Raw genomic sequence first — 19,138 nt, forward strand, 5'->3', positions numbered from 1 at the left:
TAAAAGGAAATTATGGATAGACACCTTCAGTATCAGAAAGTGAGGTGTGTATACACTGTGTGGATAATTTGTGATCCGATATAGATATAATGGCTTGTGTAAACATAGAGGTTATGCATTGTTGTGGATGAATAATAATAAACAACATGACCATGGAAGATAGATTCAATTTACAAATGTTTATTTTGTCATAAAACAATAACATACTGGCATCGTGGCACAATATGGCATAGAATCTCATGGAGCTCATCATGACACCTGCAAACAGATTTTTCAGAGCATTCCACATCATTGATTCACAGGATGATTCACAGATAGTTTCGAGTCATAAGCAGGAAATGTCCCCAGGCCGCCTCTACGGATCTATCTATGTCTGTTCTCACATACACAAACTATCAAACACTCAATTCCTATAAAGGTATCAGTGGAAACACACTTAGTAGGTCTGTGTGTCTTCTGAAACATTCAGGAACATCATAATACAACAGTTTTCTTCTTGAACATTGAAGAAGAATGGAAAAATAAAAGTTTTCAATTGTACATAATACATAAATAGATTTAAATATCAATGAAAGTTATGGCAGCCAGCCATTTGAATGGGTATTTTAAAAAATAAAAAGGAAACTGGCAGTGCAAATAAAATGGCTTAAGACCTGAAGTCAGGAAGCAGCCCTTACAACACATCAGTGATCAACACCATGGTCAATACTAAAACAAAACCACTTTCCCCTCTGGGTTTGCTTTCAAACTTTTAGTGTTTTGTCAGTCCCTTCAAGCTCTTCCACAAATGTTGAACAGATCCTATTAGATCAGAATAGATCATCATGTGTGGACCCTTCATGATGCAGTTCATTGTCCCCAACCAGCAATGCCAATCTCCTGCTTGTATCGGTTGGTCAGGTTGTTGGCTTGGCTTGTAAGTTTGGACAGCACCCCATGCAAGCCCCTCAGGTGGTACTGCAGAAGCTGTTCCAGGTCCACGTCATTCTCCAGTTCTGTGCGCACTGGCTCCAACGCAGGAGTGTCCTTCTTGCGCCTCTGCTCCTCTGCACGCATGACACCCCATTCAATGTTGTTTCGGATGGACTTGAGCTGGGAGTAATAGCTGTACATGTCTGCCTCTGCATCGAGCAGATAGCTACCGGATTCGTTGGTTAACTTTTGCTGCTCCTTCTCTTGGTCCAGCGGAACATCTCTCAGCAGGCTCGGCACCATGACCGTCTGATCCATGTTGTTGACGGCGCCGATGAAGCGGTTCATGGCCGTGAAGAGAGCGTTCTTCTGGCTGAGGGGCTCGGACATCTGCATCTTGATTGATGATTTGGGGTAATTCGAGAGTAGTTTTCTGTCTTCTCTGGGGGAGATATGTCCCTCTCTCATGTGCTTAGCTTTCTGGAATTTAACACTATGTGAATCCTTTTTATAACTACCCATTATTAACTGGGTGTGACTGAAACCTGTTGATCCGGTTTGTGATGTCAGGTCGGTCGCGACCAGATTCCAACAACAAGAGGCAAACCTCCACACGGCTCCATAGATACATCGGGAGTGGCACGAAAATGCATGAAAAATGGACTGGTTTCATAATTATTTACGCTTCCCACAAACTTCATTAAGACATTACTGTTATGTATGTACAGTATGTGAAACAAACTGTATGAAGCTCCACTTTGACATTCTTTCAAAACAAATAATACAAGTAGGCCTTATATCATAGGCCTATAAAATTACACCCCAGAGATAGCACACCTACATTTCCACGATGTTTGTTTAGATCTTTTCATCTGGAAAGCATCACAATCTTAATAAAATCTGCTAAACATCTTAAAAATATCAGACTTACAAACATTCTAAATCATAAATGTCTCAAAGACATCTGCTGAATGTCTTATTGGCATCCAAGACATACTTATTGACATACGTCTTAAAGACGTATTGCAGATGAGCAAACAGCATTAAAAATATGTCTTCCAGATGTAAACACACATATCAGATAGATGTCTTGGTGATGTATGTTTGCTATCAGGGACTTAAGAAGTGTTGTTAATAGGTTGTATAAAGGTGACCGGGGTTGGTTGGCACACTTTTCTTTCTTTGTTGAATATCTCAAGATATTAAGCTTGGTGCAAATGAAAGTTTAGGTCTGTAGTTACAAAACATTAGATGTCACAAAATATTTCCTACATTTTGTCAGTTCAACACTAAAATTATGTTATGTAGCCTGCCTGTGTAAACCAATCTCAGCACCCCAGATAGCACACATACATCTCCGAGATAGATGTCTGTTTTAGATCTTTTCATCTGGAAAGCATCTAACAACTGCTAAACATCTTAAAAAGATCATATTTACAAACATTCTAAATGATAAACATCTCAAATACATCTGCTGAATGTCTTATTGACATCAGAGTCATACTTATTGACATACGTCTTTTAGATGTATTGCAGATGAGCAAACAATGTTAAACGTAAATACGTCTTTCAGATGTAAACACTCACATCAAATAGACATCTGGGTGATGTACTTGTGCTATCAGGGACATGTTTAAAATAAGTTTTTATTTTCATTTAAAACTATATTTTAAGAAGGAAGCAAACCCTGACCCAACCAAACTCATTGTGCCAACCAATCCTAGCCTTTCCTACTAACAAAGATGGTGGGTATAAAAAAGAGGGAAATTTGGTCCCTTGATAACAAAATATCCTTTAAATTATATTATCAATGTGATTCTATTCTGATTAGTTCAAATGAGGCCAAAAGCTGTGTTTTCTAAGTTATTAATATAATGCTTATGTCGGATGCCACATAGGCAAGAATGTCTATTTGGACAATGTAGCCTATGAATATACTTTCATAACCTCAGTAGTCTGGTCTTTCAAAGTGGATCATTTGCCAAACCACTAAAACATTTCATTTGTTTTTTTTATTAATGCTTTATAGCATGACAAGTTCTCCTTCTTTGCCTTAAAATTAGTTTTGAGGACATGTTTTAGTCTCTTTTTCTTTTCCTTCAAAACTTTTAAAGTGCTTACGTAAAATGGCCTGAAACTGTCCTTTCTGGATTGTAGAATTAATCTGAATGCACAGGAGTGATTAGTTTGTTGTCCAGTTTAAGAAATGAACACAAGAGGACCCAAATCAGTATTCATGTGCAAATTTTAAACAGTTAGGGTGAAAATGACCTACTATCTGATAGTTCAAAAAGTTTCTGTTTTGCACATACACAGATATTCTTTTGGATTCACAAGGTATAATTTCTTGTCTTTCTGTTTTGAATGTCAAGATATCAATACATTACTTGCACAAACTAAAACATGCACACACCGGGCTATTAAGGTAACAACTAAGGGGTCAATCCGTGTCTAGATAAGATAAGATCAGAGTGAGGTTTCAGTTTAAATAACTGTACATGCGCTAAGGCATAGAAAGGGAAGTTGAGAAGCTTTTGGAATGACTAGAATGTCTCAGAACAACCGGTTTTTCTGCCTCACCACCTTCCTTGTTCTCGGCCCTTCTCTGCCTCACCCTGTGAACCACACATTCTTTGTGATATAACACTGCCTCTTTTTTTTTGTTTTTTGTAGTGTGTCTTTACTTAGCTTCATTGTTGATAGTTTCACTCATTTTCTAAACTTTCTTACCACCCTCCCCATCTTAAATGTTTGACTGTCATGCATTTCAGTCTAAACAGACCTTGATCTGATACTGATTACAGGGCAGCAGCAGTCAGGCATTGAAAGGTGACAGTGAAACTAAAAGACAAAAGCATGCACAGTGACCCCACATTCATGCTAAAACACACACATTCTGATATTATGATAATATCAGTAGCCACAACATGAAACTAGATTTGAAATCGCATGCCCACACACTGCCAATCGTTCTAAATTATGGTGCACTGCTTGTTTTTTTTTTTTTTTTTTTGTGCAGGGTTAGTTATGTGTGAGAAGACCTTAGAGGAGTTTATTTGTTATGTCAAATGTTTCTAAGTGATTTGAGGTGGCATAAATGCCACATCGCATAATTAAACAGAAAACCTTAGAGACACAAAAATGTGGATCATTAATTTCATGAGTGCATTTTGTGACCCTTTCTTTGCTCTGAAAAGCTATGCAATTGCAGTGTCCTTCCAATCCCTTGGAATTTGGAGAAAAAATAAGAACATAAAAATTTACTAATACTGTAATACAAAATACATAGATACTTGAACCATAATCTCACAATGTCATAGCACTCTCTATAGGTAATATACAGGCTTTGGACTACCTGTGCACTTGAATAATGAATTTTGTGAAAAAGAGTTTTAACACATTCAATTCAAATACTTGATTTCTGAATGAAACCACCTATTGACATGTCAAGACATATGATAATTACTCATTTTGTGATACAGAAAGCACATTTATAGATGACCGTAATCTACTGTTATGTTGCTTTGACATTATTTTTTCCAGATATTTTAAAATTTGAGTTCAGGAATTTGTGGCTTGTAGTCTGTCAGGATGCACAGCATCAAACCCTGGAGGGGAAAAAATAGAAACCATTACTAAACAAAGATAAATTGGCAACACTTTAAAATAAGGTTCCATTCGTTAACATTAGTTAACTAACAATGAACAATATATTTTGTACAGCATTTATTAATCTTTGTTAATGTTAGTTGATAAAAATACAATTGTTCATTGTTAAAATACAATTGTTTATTGTAAGTTCATGTTAGTTCATAGTGCATTAACTAATGTTAACATATACAACTTTTGATTTTAAATGTATTAGTATATTTTTAAATTAACATTAACCAACATTAATAAATGCTGTAAAATATTGTTCATTGTTAGTTCATATTAACTAACATTTTTAACTCATGTTAACAAATGGAACCTTATTTTAAAGTGTTGCCAATTTATCTTTGTTTAGTAATGGTTTCTATTTTTTCCCCTCCAGGGTTTGATGGTGTGCATCCTGACAGACTACAAGCCACAAATTCCTGAACTCAAATTTTAAAATATCTGGAAAAAATCTTGTCAAAGCAACATAACAGTAGATTACGATCATCTATAAATGTGCTTTCTGTATCACAAAATGAGTAATTATCATATGTCTTGACATGTCAATACGTGGTTTCATTCAGAAATCAAGTATTTGAATTGAATGTATATATTATTCAATCAAGAGTTCAATTCAAGTTCTGCTTTAAATTGAATAAAATGACCTCACAATATTTTCAGTTCTAAGGGTGGCTATGTGCTTATCTGATCAGTTTCTTTTCCACAGCATTCTCAGAAAAGTCTGAAATAGTTAATTACAAAAAAAAAAAATAAAAAAATAAAAAAAAAAATACATATTCTCTTATGGGAAGTAATGGTTACCTTGATATTTTCTTATTCTTATATTTGGCATACAGTGAAACCATAAATGTTGGAGCCAGGCAAAATCGGTTTGTCATAAAAAATAAAAATAAAAATAAAACTCATTCATATCACTCTTTATTGTTCAGGACAAAGTGATGTCATATATAACTAATTATTTACTTTCCAGTAGGCTACATTTATTCAGCCATTTACTATTAATAAAAATTCTACTGTCGGAATGGCAAAGTGTCAGAAGTTAGAATCACACATAACCATCCAATCAGAAGGCGTCATCAATCTGGTGACATATAGACGCCTGGTCTCCCTCTGACGTCACGGCAATTCCATTGGCTGAGGGACCAATTAATGGGTACTATATTCACTGCCTGTGAAGAAATCCTTTAAAATCACTTTATGATGTATGTCGATATAACTTTGTGATTACGACATTTGACTTTTATTAATGACTTTTAAACCATAAGTTACACATAATAGTATATAACTGAAGTTATAGATTGTGAAATTAAAGATGTGTCGTTGTTTGTGTTTTTCAGTTAGCCTAGACTTCAATGTCTAGACAGGTTTTTTCTCAGGCATTACAAATGGCTACCCCTATGGGGCCGCGATTTACCGGGCGAACTCAATTTATCATGACACCGGAATACGGGTGGGAAAAAAAATAAAATAATGCATGCTCAGCCAGGTGTCTGTAACCAGCACACTACTGTCCCATGCTGCCTCCACTGGGTCCGGGAGGAACCGCCACTGCTTCTCATTCCCTACTTGTTTAGACAGACGCTGAGCCTCTTGAGTGACGTTAACATCTGGCTCATAACCCTGAAGATAAGAGAACACATAATAATTTAAATAAAATGTAGGCCAACAAAATTTCAGAACTAGACTTTTACATTTTCTGGAGAGTGGTGCTTACCTTATGCCTTAGAACCACTAATAAGGGCATTTATACAGAAGTTGATATGATTATATATTCATCCGAAGCTCAAGTCACATTGCTGTTATCAATACACAGTTTTGAAAGGGGCAGACTTTGGGTGTGGCCACTTTTAGATTGACACCTAGTTTGGCCAATGACATCATGAAGGAGTGAAGAAAGTTGTTTTCATCACCTATCCAAGCCACAGTGAGGCCTTTTAGTGAGCCATAGTGCTCCTTTAAGAGAGAAAAAGAACACATGAGTATGTATTGACCTTATAGACATCAGCGCCATCTTTGATTTTTGACAGGAATGACAATGAGGCTGTGAGGGATAAATGTACAGTCTCTTCAATGGGTTGTACAGTTGTTTAAAGTGTATGTGGATTGGTCCGCTGATGAAACTTTGAAAAAATATCTTTCCAAGAAATGTCAGTAGAAAAAACTCCAGACAACATGAGGTGTTGAAAATTAGATGTGATCTAGGAGCCTTCTACAGTAGATGCCATTGAAGAGACTGTAAGTCTATCCCTCACATCCTCATTGTCATTCCCGACAAAAATCAAAGAGGGTGCTACTGTGAATAAGGTCTGTTGCTGCAAATGTATGTGTCAGTGTGTAAGTAGCCTAACTGTAGTGTGAGTAGGTCAGCAAGAATCTGTATAGGGTGGTAGAGTGCAGACAGGCCATTGATAATTGGTATTGAAGCATCTTTATCCAGTTGCTCCAGAGTTGAGTAACTATACACCCGAGCTAACACAATATCTGCCAAACCAGAAAGCACCCTGCCATACACACACCCCCATACCAATATTTCTTATTATGTAAAGCCCACATAGATCATCTCTCTGTATTCAACCTATGCAGTGTTAAAGGAATAGTTCACCCAAAAATTAAATTTCTCTCATTATTAACTCTTGCCATCCCAGATATGTATGTCTTTCTTTCTTCTGCAGAACACAAACAAATCATATAACTTCTGAAGATATAGATTTAACCATTATTATGCTGTCTTTGTGTTTTTTGGAGCTTCAAAATTTTGAAGGACATGTAGAGCTGAAATGTTCTTCTAAAAATCTTTGTTTGTGTTCTGCAGAATAAAGAAAGTCATACACATCTGGGATGGCATGAGGGTGAGCAAATTTTCATTTTTGCATGAACTTTCCCTTTAAAAAGCTGTGGGTTTGTGTGTGTGGGTCAGTTTTTGCCTACATTTTGAGGACTAACAGTCCCAAAGGATAGTAATACCTGAAATCTACATTGTGGGGACCAGCCAACGGCCTCCACAAGGAAAATGACATAAAAAACAGCTAGAATGTCTTAGTTAGAATATATAAATGCAAAAAGGTCTGTAAATGGGTACATTTGCACATGCAAAAACTTATTTGTAAGAGTTAGTTTTAGGAAAAGGCGATAGAAAATATGATTAGCTCATATTATCATTATAAAAACAATGTTAATTAAGTTCAAACCTGGCTGTGTCAGTGATGCTCTCATTGACTCCTAGATGAATATCCTGGGGTGTGAGAAAATATGGATGGCCACCCAACAAAGAGAACCCTGGTTAGTGTTGAGAGAGAGAGAGAGAAAGAAAGACAGAGACTGTCAGATCTTTTGTTTGGTACCAGTTCCCATTCATTCATTTTGTTCAGGGACCACAATGATACATTTAAGCCCTTTTACAAGCTCAAACTCTGAATAGCATCTGTTTTGGTGGATATGCGAGTCCTAGTGCTTCTCTTTTCAAATATCATGGCAATAGATTTGCCTTGAAGTAATTGGAGATACTGTATAAAAAAAGCATAAATCAAATAAACATTGTTTAAAATATCTATTGACCTGGATACAATTTCTAATGAATGACTTCAGTAACTACAGTATGCTTTGCAGTACCTCTCCCCTGTGCTTTATTCGATGTTTCAGGTCAGCAGATATCCACAGGATGTGTTTAATTTCCTCTGCATTAAAATCCTTTAACGTTAGGAAGCTGCGGCCCTGCAGGTTAACAGTGCCCAAAGATGAATTTCCTACTCTATGGACATAAAATATGCACATTACATACAGAGTCATTGTGCTGCTTTTGTTAACAAATGGAGAACCATATGAAAATAATACAGAAGAATGCAATACTATTTTACACTTAATAATAATTGTTGCAGTTGACATGATATGCAATTACATCTGTTCCTAAAACAAACAACATGTTTTTAATTTCTGAATAATATGCATGTATGCTGGTTGTATGACCTCATTAATTAAGAGACAATCAAGAATATTTGTACTTTTAAAAATGCATTTGTCATACAGCAGAGCTATTTATAAAAACTGCAAAAAGTTTAAAAGATTATTAAAATGGTAAGAAAAAAAGAAATTGTCACAGAAACTAAAATGATACACATCCCCTCTCTCAAAAATGCATGTTAAAAAAACCTTGATGTAAAAAAGATCATGTACATGTTATCAGTCAACTACACTTTCATTTATAATTAACAAACATTATATAATGCTTACCAGATCAGTCGCCTAGTTCATATATATTAAGAATATAGCCTATATGAAAACATGAATCAAACTTCATGACATTCATAACAATCTAAATGTATGTACTTGTATCTGTTAAGCATTATGTAATTTAATAATGTTGTTATTATTATTAATGTAAATTACTGTAATATGTTATACAAAAATTCACAAAACAGACCATGTTTGGCATTTTTATGGCACACCTTGCGAACCAAAATTCCTGCTTTGGCAATTTTTGCACATTTCAGACCATTGTATATTCTGTTTTTAAAAGCAAACATTTTAATGACATAAATATATATTTTAAACACAGAGCTGGCACAACCAAATCAAGACTCCCATCTATTCCACAAACTCTCTGTCATGCAGTGGGAGGGGCATGGCTAAAGGGACAGTAATGGGGATGGGCTAAAGACATTGGCGTGGCATGTAACAGTGCTCGTGCTCACCCCTACCACTTTCACTGACCATGACAAGATGCTCTCTCACTCTCTCTTGCAATTACATAAACCTTTATGTATCTTTATTTTCTTAAATGCATCAAGTAATTAACTGCAATAACTGAACAGTTATAACAAAGAATAAACTTTTTTTGCATTGGTTGCCAGGGTAAAGTTTACTACTGGTTCGCTTGAAACAGTCTTCAGCAGGCAGAAGCTGACAGAATGTCAGTTCAGGAATGTCGTCAGGTGTAGGAGGTGATGACAGGGGAAACAGAGACAGAAATACCAGTTTATTTATCTGTCTGTCTGAGCATTGTAGGACTTTCTGTCTGTGACACCATAATCATGCTTTGAGAGCATTAACCACACATGCTATTCTGGGAATCTGGAAGCTAGGGATTTAAATGGGCTGTTTTGCTAAGTGTATGGAGGTTTGCTCTTTGCCATGTTTGTAAGGGAATTTCACTAAACCAGTATGTAAAGTTTCTTTTTTACTGAACTTAAATGTTTTCTTATTGCAGCCACAGGTGCTGTATTTACCTTTGGAAAGAGTACAATAGCAGGCAATGTGCCCAGCAGGTTGTGGGTGAAGAATTACATACCTGTGCACATCTCTTGTGGACAGTCACACTCGGCCTTTGTAACAGATTGCAACCTCTCTATATGCTCAAAATTGTGTAACTACACAGCTATATTTTGCAATGGCTCTTATTATCTATTTTCAGATCAGGGCTGTTTGTTTGTTTTGAAGTAATAGCAGAGGTCAGCTTGGTCTAGCAAGCAAAGGACCAGTGACTAAACCGAACTGTGTGAAAGGTGATGGGCCTCATGTATTCAGATAGAAGACAAAGGCAGGCCTAACAGTCGTAAAACCTAACTCAGCCCCCACACATTCCATGTCGTAAATTCTACTTTAAATCGCGCCAAAATCAAACAAAGGGAGTCCAAAACAGACTACAAATCCATGGAGCCTTGCTCACTAAAGGATCGAATTCTCAACTCCTATTGGATGAGGCACACAACAGAACGTCCCTCAAACATGACATCATCAGGAGTTCAAATAATTCTGAAATGCTTCCAGAATTCGCTTCCAGTGACTTAGTTCACCGTAGCTTTTTGCTGCTCTCGGTGCAGCCTCGTGGCATAAGGAAGTAATATCTGACTTGAAACTGTAGCCATACAATCTCCATCTTGCTGGACGAGTTGAGATTACTCTGTGTTCAACTGAACACTCTAACGGATCCGAAGAAGACCGCTGAGCAATTCGCATCTTCATCCGTTGGCTTACAGAAGTGAAGAGATTAAAGATTTCTCTACCATCTTCAATCAAGTCGACATTTCTGAGTTCTCCGCCAGCCCGCCGAGAATCAACAGCCGTACCACCCGCCGACAATCAACAGCCGTACCGCCCGCCGACAGAGCGAGGAAACGGCCTCCCGTCATCACCCGAGCCTCAAGGAACCGGGTCAAAGTTAAAGGACGGAGGAAAACACATTCTACCTGTGTCCTCATGCGATTCAAGTAAGAGGTTATGTCTGGGCAGAGATAGAGTATTATAGTGTGTTATTCTTGTGTTTCAAGGTTTTTGCTTGTACAGTTTATGGACCGCCATGTCCGTTCATTATTAATACTCAGGGTATTAATTATCACAAATTTGTTTTGCAGTATTGTGGTCCAACCAAATTGGATTGTTGTGCATTTTCGCCATCGCGGGTGAGACAGAAACTGAGTTCATCCATTAGAGTCAAATAACGCAGGACTTTTACGAGCCCCGCTCGTAAAACCGCGTCTCTGAGTGATGAGCACAGCTGCTTTCTCTCCAGCTATCACGAAATCAGCTTTCGGGCTGTCACTTAATAATCTCTCTCTCTCTCTGTCAATAACCACACTGACACACACACACACACACACACACACACACACACACACACACACACTGTCACACACACACCTTATGTGTTATAGGATTATTTTCATTTCCATATCTAATCATATCACTGTTTAGTTTGTAGTTGTAAGTCGGAAGTTTATTGACTGCATTGTATTAATTATTAATTGATATTACTGCATAAATAAACTTTTGTTTATATTACAAAGAGAAGTGTTTTGGTTTGTTTTGGTTTTGCATACGCCTGAGTCATGCTGACGGGATGTCAGTGCTCGGATTCAAACCTTCATTCATTGTTTTTTCCCGAAAATCAATATTCTTCGGATGTCGATTTTCCTAAGAAAACAATCTAATATTGAGACTGTTTTACTATTTGGTTATTAGTCCCTGATTCCAGGGTGGTGCCCCGTCAATGTTAATCCTTATTAATATTCTATTGATTTTTGATAATTGATAATTATCTTTGATGATTGTTGAATTTGAATGATCAATAAGCTAGTGTTAATTTTAATTAATGTTTCATCGATGTTAACAATTAACGATTATCTTTGATAAGTGTTGCTTTTTTTAAAGGATTAAAAAGCTACATTGATTCTCATCAGTGTTCTATTGATTTTAATAATTAATAATTATTTTTGATAATTATTAATTATTGCTAATAACCAAACTTTCTCCTAAACGTAGCACACTACATTTACTGGAGCCCCATATGAGGTTTTAATGAGTTAGATCCAATTAATTAATTTAAATATTGATTAATAACTACAGAAATAATTATTAATTATTTCTGATAGTAACACTGATCTAAACAACCAGTAAAGCCCTACAAAGGTGAGACAGAAAGTGGCGCATACCTACCTGTGCTTACTATCTTCCAAGTTGTATGCTGTTTTTGCATTTATTGCACACGTTTAATATTCATCCACAGCTCTTAAAGGGGAGAGAATTCAGTTTGTGTCCTGTGGGACTGATCTCACACTTGTGAGCACCTGTAACTAAAGGTTTGCAATCACAGTCAACCTTTCATGCTGCTGTAAATATATATTCTAGACATCTGATAGAGAATAATGTCTGACTGAGATGAAGAGATGAAGTGAAGGTGTCTGCGGGGGTGTCTTCAGCAGGAGGGGAGGTTTGTGGCTGGAGGAAACAGTGATGGACAGTTGGGACTGGGTCACTGTAATGACAGCATCTCTTTCCAGTGGCTCCACTCTTTCTGTGACTATGCTCCAATCAAATTGCTCTCTGCTGATGGCCACACCTCTGCTGTGCTCACAGGTAACATTTATTACATATGCAACAGATTCCAAGATTTGTCTTCCATTTTGCTTTAACATGAAAAAATGACTTAAATTATTCATTATAATTTTAATAAAACTGTTAATTTGCACTGTCATGTAAAATACTGATTATAATTTATTAATATTGACAAAACTAGCATTCAGCTTTGTCAAACTAATTGTCAGCTCTATCTATTGAATTGTCATCAACGTCAGACAGTTGACACTGATGGTGTTAAAAAATATATCATTATTTTACATATCACACATGTAGTATTTGCAGTGGTCATTTTGATTTTCTGATGTTGATAGCATCTAATTGGACCTAAAATTTGATCTTAAATTCCCAAACAATTTCTTTACAATTACCTGAAAATATATATGAAACAAAAACACTGAGCTTAGTTGACCTTGACAAAATAATAGCAGGTGAAATATGGAAAGAAAACCTTCAAAGGCGTAGTTCACCCAAAAATGAAAATTCTCTCATCATTTACTCACCCTCATGCCATCCAAGATGTGTACGACTTTCTTTCTTCTGCATAACACAAATTAAGATTTTTAGAAGAATATCTCAGCTCTGTAGGTCCATACAAAGCAAGTGAATGGTGGCCAGAACTTTGAAGGTCCAAAAAGCACATATAGGCAGCATAAAAGTAATCCATATTACTCCAGTAGTTAAATCTATATTTTTATAGATTACTGAAAGCTGATCAGCGCCGGCCATGCTCCATCACGGCCCGGCCACGCCCTCCTCCTCGTCACATTCATGTTTTCTTATGTGTCTCAAACTAAGAAAATCACTGGACTGTCACATGAAAAATTACATGGTGTAATTTTGTGGTTATTGTGTGGTGTGATCAATGTATGTGTGTATGTGCGCTCTAGGTGGCATGTGGTTCCAGTTACACACTGGTGTTTGCACGGCCAAGGCAACAGGAAAGTGAGGAAGTTTGTTTAGAGGATGAAGATGTTGCCTACTCTTACCTGGACAGATGTTATAACTCAGTGTTGAAGGGGCAACCATTAGAGCACATTTCAGACCCAGTACCTGCTCTGATCTCACAGCCTGCATTTGTCCCTGCATTTCTTCCAGTCTTTCACCATTGGAGTCTATCAACGCACCAGAAGGAGACAGAGAGTAAGAAACTTACTGCTTAAGTTAAACCAAAAAAAGTCATAGGTGTTAGAGTCCTTGTGTTCTTTGTCTTTACACTGCAATTGGGGCGCAGAAGCCACATCTCAAGGAGTATATATACAGATAATATTCTATCACAGTCTCCTTAGGCCTATTTTCAGTTTCACTTCTGTTGTAATTCTTTAATAACTTTTTATTTGGATGCTGCACTTAACGGAGGACGTTGACACGGCAATCATGAATAAAAAAAAATATTTTTTTTTGACTGGGCAATAAAAGTTGTCATTTAGTTGTCATTTAGAAAATAATGTCTTTCAGGTTCGTCCCCGTAAAATCCTCAAAAGGACTTAAAGACTGCTTGCTCTGTCTGTAGCTGGGACATGTCCCACTGCCTCAGGTAGAGATGCAAATGCGACTGTAGGGAGGGAAACTTTGCAGATTTAACGTTTTATGCATAACCCCTTCTCCACTGAGCTGTGAAGATGCAGACTGCTGACAGCCAAACCCAAGGTGAAAACAATAAATTTGATTGGATTTTCTGTCACTCTAATAATAAAAACTAATTGCAGAACCCTTCAAAATGTCCTCTGAAGGGGGACGCAGTAACATAGAGCTACAGTGCGATAATGAGCAGTTTTGATTGGCTGTTACAGATCACTTACACAGAATCAAAATAGCAGGAAATAATGTTTTAGTGGTTGATTGTTGATTCTTATGTACAGCATGCCTCAATTTGCATGTATATGTTTGTGTGTGTGTTTCAGGAGAGCTCATCTCCACAGTTTGGCCCAGAATTTCTTAATCTTCCTCCACTTACAACTAGTTTTCCTGCAAAAGCCCTGACAGGCAACATCCTAAAACCCAGATCTTTAACTGACACTCCTAAATGCTTCAAAACAGATGCTTCTGAAGAAATATTACCTGCCAAATATGATGTCAGGAGAAGCCCAGTCAGGACACCACCATCTAAATATTTTAATGTTGCTATGTTAATCATTACAACCACATCTACATTATCTGTCTTGCCATTCATGATCCCTGATCTTACCACAATCATTTAATCGTTAAATTTAATCACTCTAATGATCCAAAAACAGTTTCAAACACTAACCAAAACATACAGTAAATTGTAAATACTGACCAATTGCCCTTCTTGTGAATACAGTCACACCTGTCAGTAATAGTGCAAAGTACATCCACAGTGTTGGAACAGCTGAATACAGCATGTCAGACAAGGTAAGGAAAATCTGTGTCATTTTTCTCAAGACAGAATTATATATATATATAAAACTGAGAACTGATCAGTTGAGGGATGTAATGCCTGAATTGACAGAAACAGAATAAAAAAAGAGATGGCAAGACTGTCTTCAATAGAAAATGCACCTCGACAGACTCCGCCCACTAAACTACAGACTGGTTATGTTTCCCATCCATCACTGACAGAATCTCTACCTCCAAGCAATCAAAAATGCAGGACACTCAAGTCAGGACATACAGAGAATACCATGACGAAAGAACGTCCTTCTGTTACTACAGCATCACAAAGCGAAATGAAATCCAAAACATAAAATAATAATAATAAATAAATAAATAAATAAAATAAACTATCCAGAGTAAACACATTTTTTTAAAATTTTTGAATCTAAATATCAACCTGTAGTGGTCAAATCATCTCCAGATAGAATGTTAGCTAAAGACAGGGAGGGAAGCAATGAAACACCCAACACTAATTGCAAAAGACATGGGTTCCACAAAAGTTAAAGATCAAAAAGCCACTACTCTTGGGAAGATTAAACAACACGTAAAGTCAAGTCCAGTTAAAATTCAAGACACAAGTTCTCTGCCACTAGATCAAAGAGAGACCAAGTCTGATCCAGAGCAAACTGAACAAGTTAGAACAAACCCTACAAAAGTTCAAGAGGTGAAATCCCCTTCTAAAGTCAAAGAGGTTGGTAGTCCAGTAAAAGCTATAAAAAGGGTAAAGCCACCTATCAAAGTTCAAGATGTGCTGCCTCTCTGAAGTTGAATAAGTTGAATCAACACCTTACATAGATGCTCAAAGAGACATCAAACCCTCCCTTGGAAAGTCTCAAGAGGTCAGATCAACATTGATCAAAATACAAGAACAGGGAAACTTGACACCATTCAAAATTCCAGCTAAAATCCGAAAAACACCTGAAAAATGGAAAGGAAAGAATGATGTTGACACAGAGGAAAACGCTGGTGCATTTACACCAAAGCAAGCAAAAACACCTAGCCCTCTATCAGTTTCCATACCCGCACAAAGAAAGGGTAAGGCTTGGGGAGAGGGGGTTTGAGGAATGTCTAAAGCAAGAAATGAAAAACCTGTGGAAGCTGAGAACTTCCAGCTTCATTTCCCTCAATGGAAAACAGGCAGTCATCCAGTAAAGCACCAGCTACTAAAAAACACAATCTGCTTCCAATTTGCAGTCTGACCATAAAAAGAGCCAGTCACCCACCGATAAAGCACTTATTGAACAGAAACAAGAATATCCATCTATTAAAACTTTAGGGTCAGAGAGAAGCCACTAATTTCTGGGTCTATGGTCAAATAAGCAATCAGCAACCATTAAATCTTCCACCTCAAAAGAAACCGAATCATAATTTGCTAAATTATTAAGCCCAGCAAGTTCATTACCACAACACAGGCAGTCACCACTAAAAGAAAATAAATTAGTTGTCAAAACAGTTGAATCTGAACCAGTGTTGGTAATATAGACCTCACAGTCTGACAGGAAGCCACATGGAGAGCAAACCATTATGGGTAGTGTAGTTTCATCACTACCAAGCTTGGCTGTAGCTAGTGCAGCACCACTACTAATAAAAGCAGCTGATGTGCTTTCTGAAACTTCACACACCAATCTTGCACCAGAACAAGCTGCTTCAGTACCCAGGAAACAACAAGTAACAATTTCCTGCCAGAACAGGAAGTGGACCAAAACACTGCGGTTTAAGATGCATTAGCAATCAGTGAGAATCAGGAAACAGATGGCAGCATCACTAAATGGCAGCGCAAGAGCACACAAGGTAATCCTGAGTATGTTAAAGACTGGCTTTAGAAAAGGAAATGTTGGAGAGTGGTAATGGAGGAAGAGATGATAAGGAAGATGAGAAAGACAGTGAGATGGGAGAGAGAGATGAAGAGGAAGAGAGAGGGGAAGAAGACAATTTAGCTAAGGAAGAAGATGAATGTGAGGGGGTGGGCAGGAAGGGCAGAACTGTCCTGTTGAAGAGGAAGAGGAATGAGAGAGTGAGAATGAAGGGGATGGTCGAGATGGAGAGAGTGCTAAAAAAAGAGATGAGGGAGAAGAGGAGGAAAATGGAGCAGCAGGAGAGGAAGAGGGTGACTGTGATACTGGACAAAGCAGTAACAGTGAGAAAGAAAAGAGTGAAGGAGAGGACAGTGGAGATAATAAGGTTGAAAGAGAAGATAACGAGGATGGAGATGGAGAAGAAAATGGAGAGGAAAGTGAGATACAAAAGACTGGGAATGAAGACAATATAGAGGAAAAAGTGGAGGGGGAGGAAGGAGAAGCTAAGCGTGAGGAGGATAAAGACGAGAGTGGTGATGAAGAGGAGGAAGAGAGGGATGAAATGGAAAGCTGGGATGGAGGGAGTGAGAGAGAGGTGGAAGACAACAAGACCCAAGAGAAAACAGATGTAGAGAAAGAGCAGGAAGGAGAGAACAGTGATGATCAGTCAGGAGAGGAAGAGGAGAAAATGGAAGGAGACGAGGAATCTGATAATGAGGATGAAGAAAAGATTGAAAGATCAGATGAAGAGGATGAGAAAGGAGAGATTGAAGAAGAGGAGGATGGGAGTGAAGAGGAGGATGAAGAGTATGAGACAGGTGAGGAGGAAGAGGAGGAAAAAGAAAAGTCTGAAGGAGGGAGTGACGGAGAGGCTGAAGCAGAGGAAGGAAATGGAGAACAGGAAGTGGGAGAAGAGGAAGATGAAGAGAGTGGGGAAGATGATAAAGTTGAGAATGAAGATCAAGAGGAAGAAAGTTATCATGAAAAGGAGGAAGGAAATGGAGACCAGGCAAAAGAGGAGGAAGAAAAAGAGAACGAGGAAGAGGAAATAAAAGAAGAGGGGGATTTTGTATACGAAGAGGAGGAAGACAGTTTGGAGGATGAAGAAGAAGAGGAGAGTGAGAGAGAGGAGGAAGAAGATGATAGTGAGGAAGAGGAGGTTGAGGAAGAGGAAGAAGAGGTCAATAAAGGCCAAAGGGAGGGGAAACAGCCTCAGAAGAATGAGAATGCCAAAAACAGTGATGAAGAAAACAGCAAATGCCAAAGGATCACAGGAGCAGAAAAAAAGTAAATGCTGAAAATAAGGAAAAAAGGGAGATGGAAAACAGCAGAGAAAAATGGAAGAAAGGAGAGGGCAAACCATGTACAGGAAGAAGAGAGTGAGGAAGAAGAGGATGAAGGTGAAGAGGAAGAAGAGGAGGAGGAAGAGAAATAAGGTGAGGAAGAGGAAGAAGAAAGTGATAAAGAAGAGGAAGAGAAAGAAAGGGTTCAACAAAGGAGAGCAACAAAACAGAGCGTCAAACCAAAAGCATTATCTGTGGGCAGACAGGGCATCACACAAACAATTGCACAGAGACAGAAGACTGAAAAAAGAGATCAACAGAATCTTCAAGGGAAGAAGCAAAGAGCTAGTGGTGCTCAGGACCCTCAGTTCTGGAACAATATCTTACCACAGTATCTAAACCTTAAATTATCCCAATGGGAGCACACAAAAAGCATAGAAACACTGTAAAAAGTGTTTCTTAAAGGCCAGTTTCCAGTGAACTCACAGTTAACTGGCCTACATTTAAGTGCTGTGGATCACAGTTCTTGAAACAGATGGCTGTAATCATGACAAATGAGCATCAGAAATGGTCTATGGAAATGTTTTGATTAATCTATAATTTGTGTTCCGATTTAGTAAGTATGACATGCGGCTTTATTTAAGAGGTAACTTCTCCGAATCCAGGGCGTGCTGAGTGCGGAGAACCAATTGGCCCGGTTGCTAGGGTGGGTAGAGTCACGTTGGGTTAACCTCCTCGTGGTCACTATAATGTGGTTCTCGCTCTCAGTGGGGTCCTTGGTGAGTTGTGCGTGGTTGCCGTGGAGAATAGCGTGAGCCTCCACACGCGCTAGGTCTGAGGGGTAACGCGCTCAACAAGCCACGTGATAAGATGCACGGATTGACTGTCTCAGACGTGGAGGCAACTGAGATTCGTCCTCCGCCACCCGGATTGAGGCGAGTCACTACGCCACCACAAGGACCTAGAGTGCACTGGGAATTGGGCATACCAAATTGGGGAGAAAAAGGGGAGAAAATAAAAAAATAAATACAAATAAAAAAAATAAAAAAAGAGGTAATTTCTCATTTCAAGTGCCTTGATTGAACTTCTTATAAACGTATTCCATTATGGATTATCATGATGTTTATTTTAAAGGAATAGTTCACCCAAAAATTCAAACTCTCTCATTAACTCACCCTCGTGTTATCCTAGATGTGTATGACTTTCTTTCTTCTTTAGACCACAAACGAAGATTTTTAGAAGAAT

The 19,138-nt window shown here is 37.9% G+C and overlaps 3 protein-coding genes across 3 annotated transcripts; 1 reads left to right on the forward strand and 2 right to left on the reverse strand.

Moving 5' to 3' along the window:
* Positions 1 to 164: 164 nt before the first annotated feature.
* Positions 165 to 1,388, reverse strand: mid1ip1a (MID1 interacting protein 1a). Its single transcript, XM_051709645.1, has one exon. The coding sequence runs from the start codon at positions 1,378 to 1,380 to the stop codon at positions 850 to 852; it is 531 nt and encodes a 176-aa protein (XP_051565605.1). The 5' UTR covers positions 1,381 to 1,388; the 3' UTR covers positions 165 to 849.
* A 4,225-nt stretch (positions 1,389 to 5,613) lies between these two features.
* On the reverse strand, positions 5,614 to 9,089 carry otc (ornithine transcarbamylase). The gene is given in 8 exon segments (XM_051709643.1): positions 5,614 to 6,189; positions 6,400 to 6,524; positions 6,919 to 7,070; positions 7,758 to 7,848; positions 7,994 to 8,072; positions 8,179 to 8,315; positions 9,021 to 9,041; positions 9,044 to 9,089. Coding segments are annotated over 8 exon segments (840 nt in total). The 3' UTR covers positions 5,614 to 6,000.
* Positions 9,090 to 16,645: 7,556 nt separating this feature from the next.
* Positions 16,646 to 18,342, forward strand: rpgra (retinitis pigmentosa GTPase regulator a). The gene is given in 2 exon segments (XM_051709525.1): positions 16,646 to 16,769; positions 16,841 to 18,342. Coding segments are annotated over 2 exon segments (1,626 nt in total).
* Positions 18,343 to 19,138: the final 796 nt, after the last annotated feature.

This window comes from Myxocyprinus asiaticus, chromosome 10 (genome assembly GCF_019703515.2).
Source record: "Myxocyprinus asiaticus isolate MX2 ecotype Aquarium Trade chromosome 10, UBuf_Myxa_2, whole genome shotgun sequence".
NCBI lineage: Eukaryota > Metazoa > Chordata > Actinopteri > Cypriniformes > Catostomidae > Myxocyprinus > Myxocyprinus asiaticus.

Excerpts from the sequence above, each read along its gene's own strand:
- mid1ip1a (XM_051709645.1), bottom strand. The coding sequence starts at position 1,380 with ATGAGAGAGGGACATATCTCCCCCAGAGAAGACAGAAAACTACTCTCG.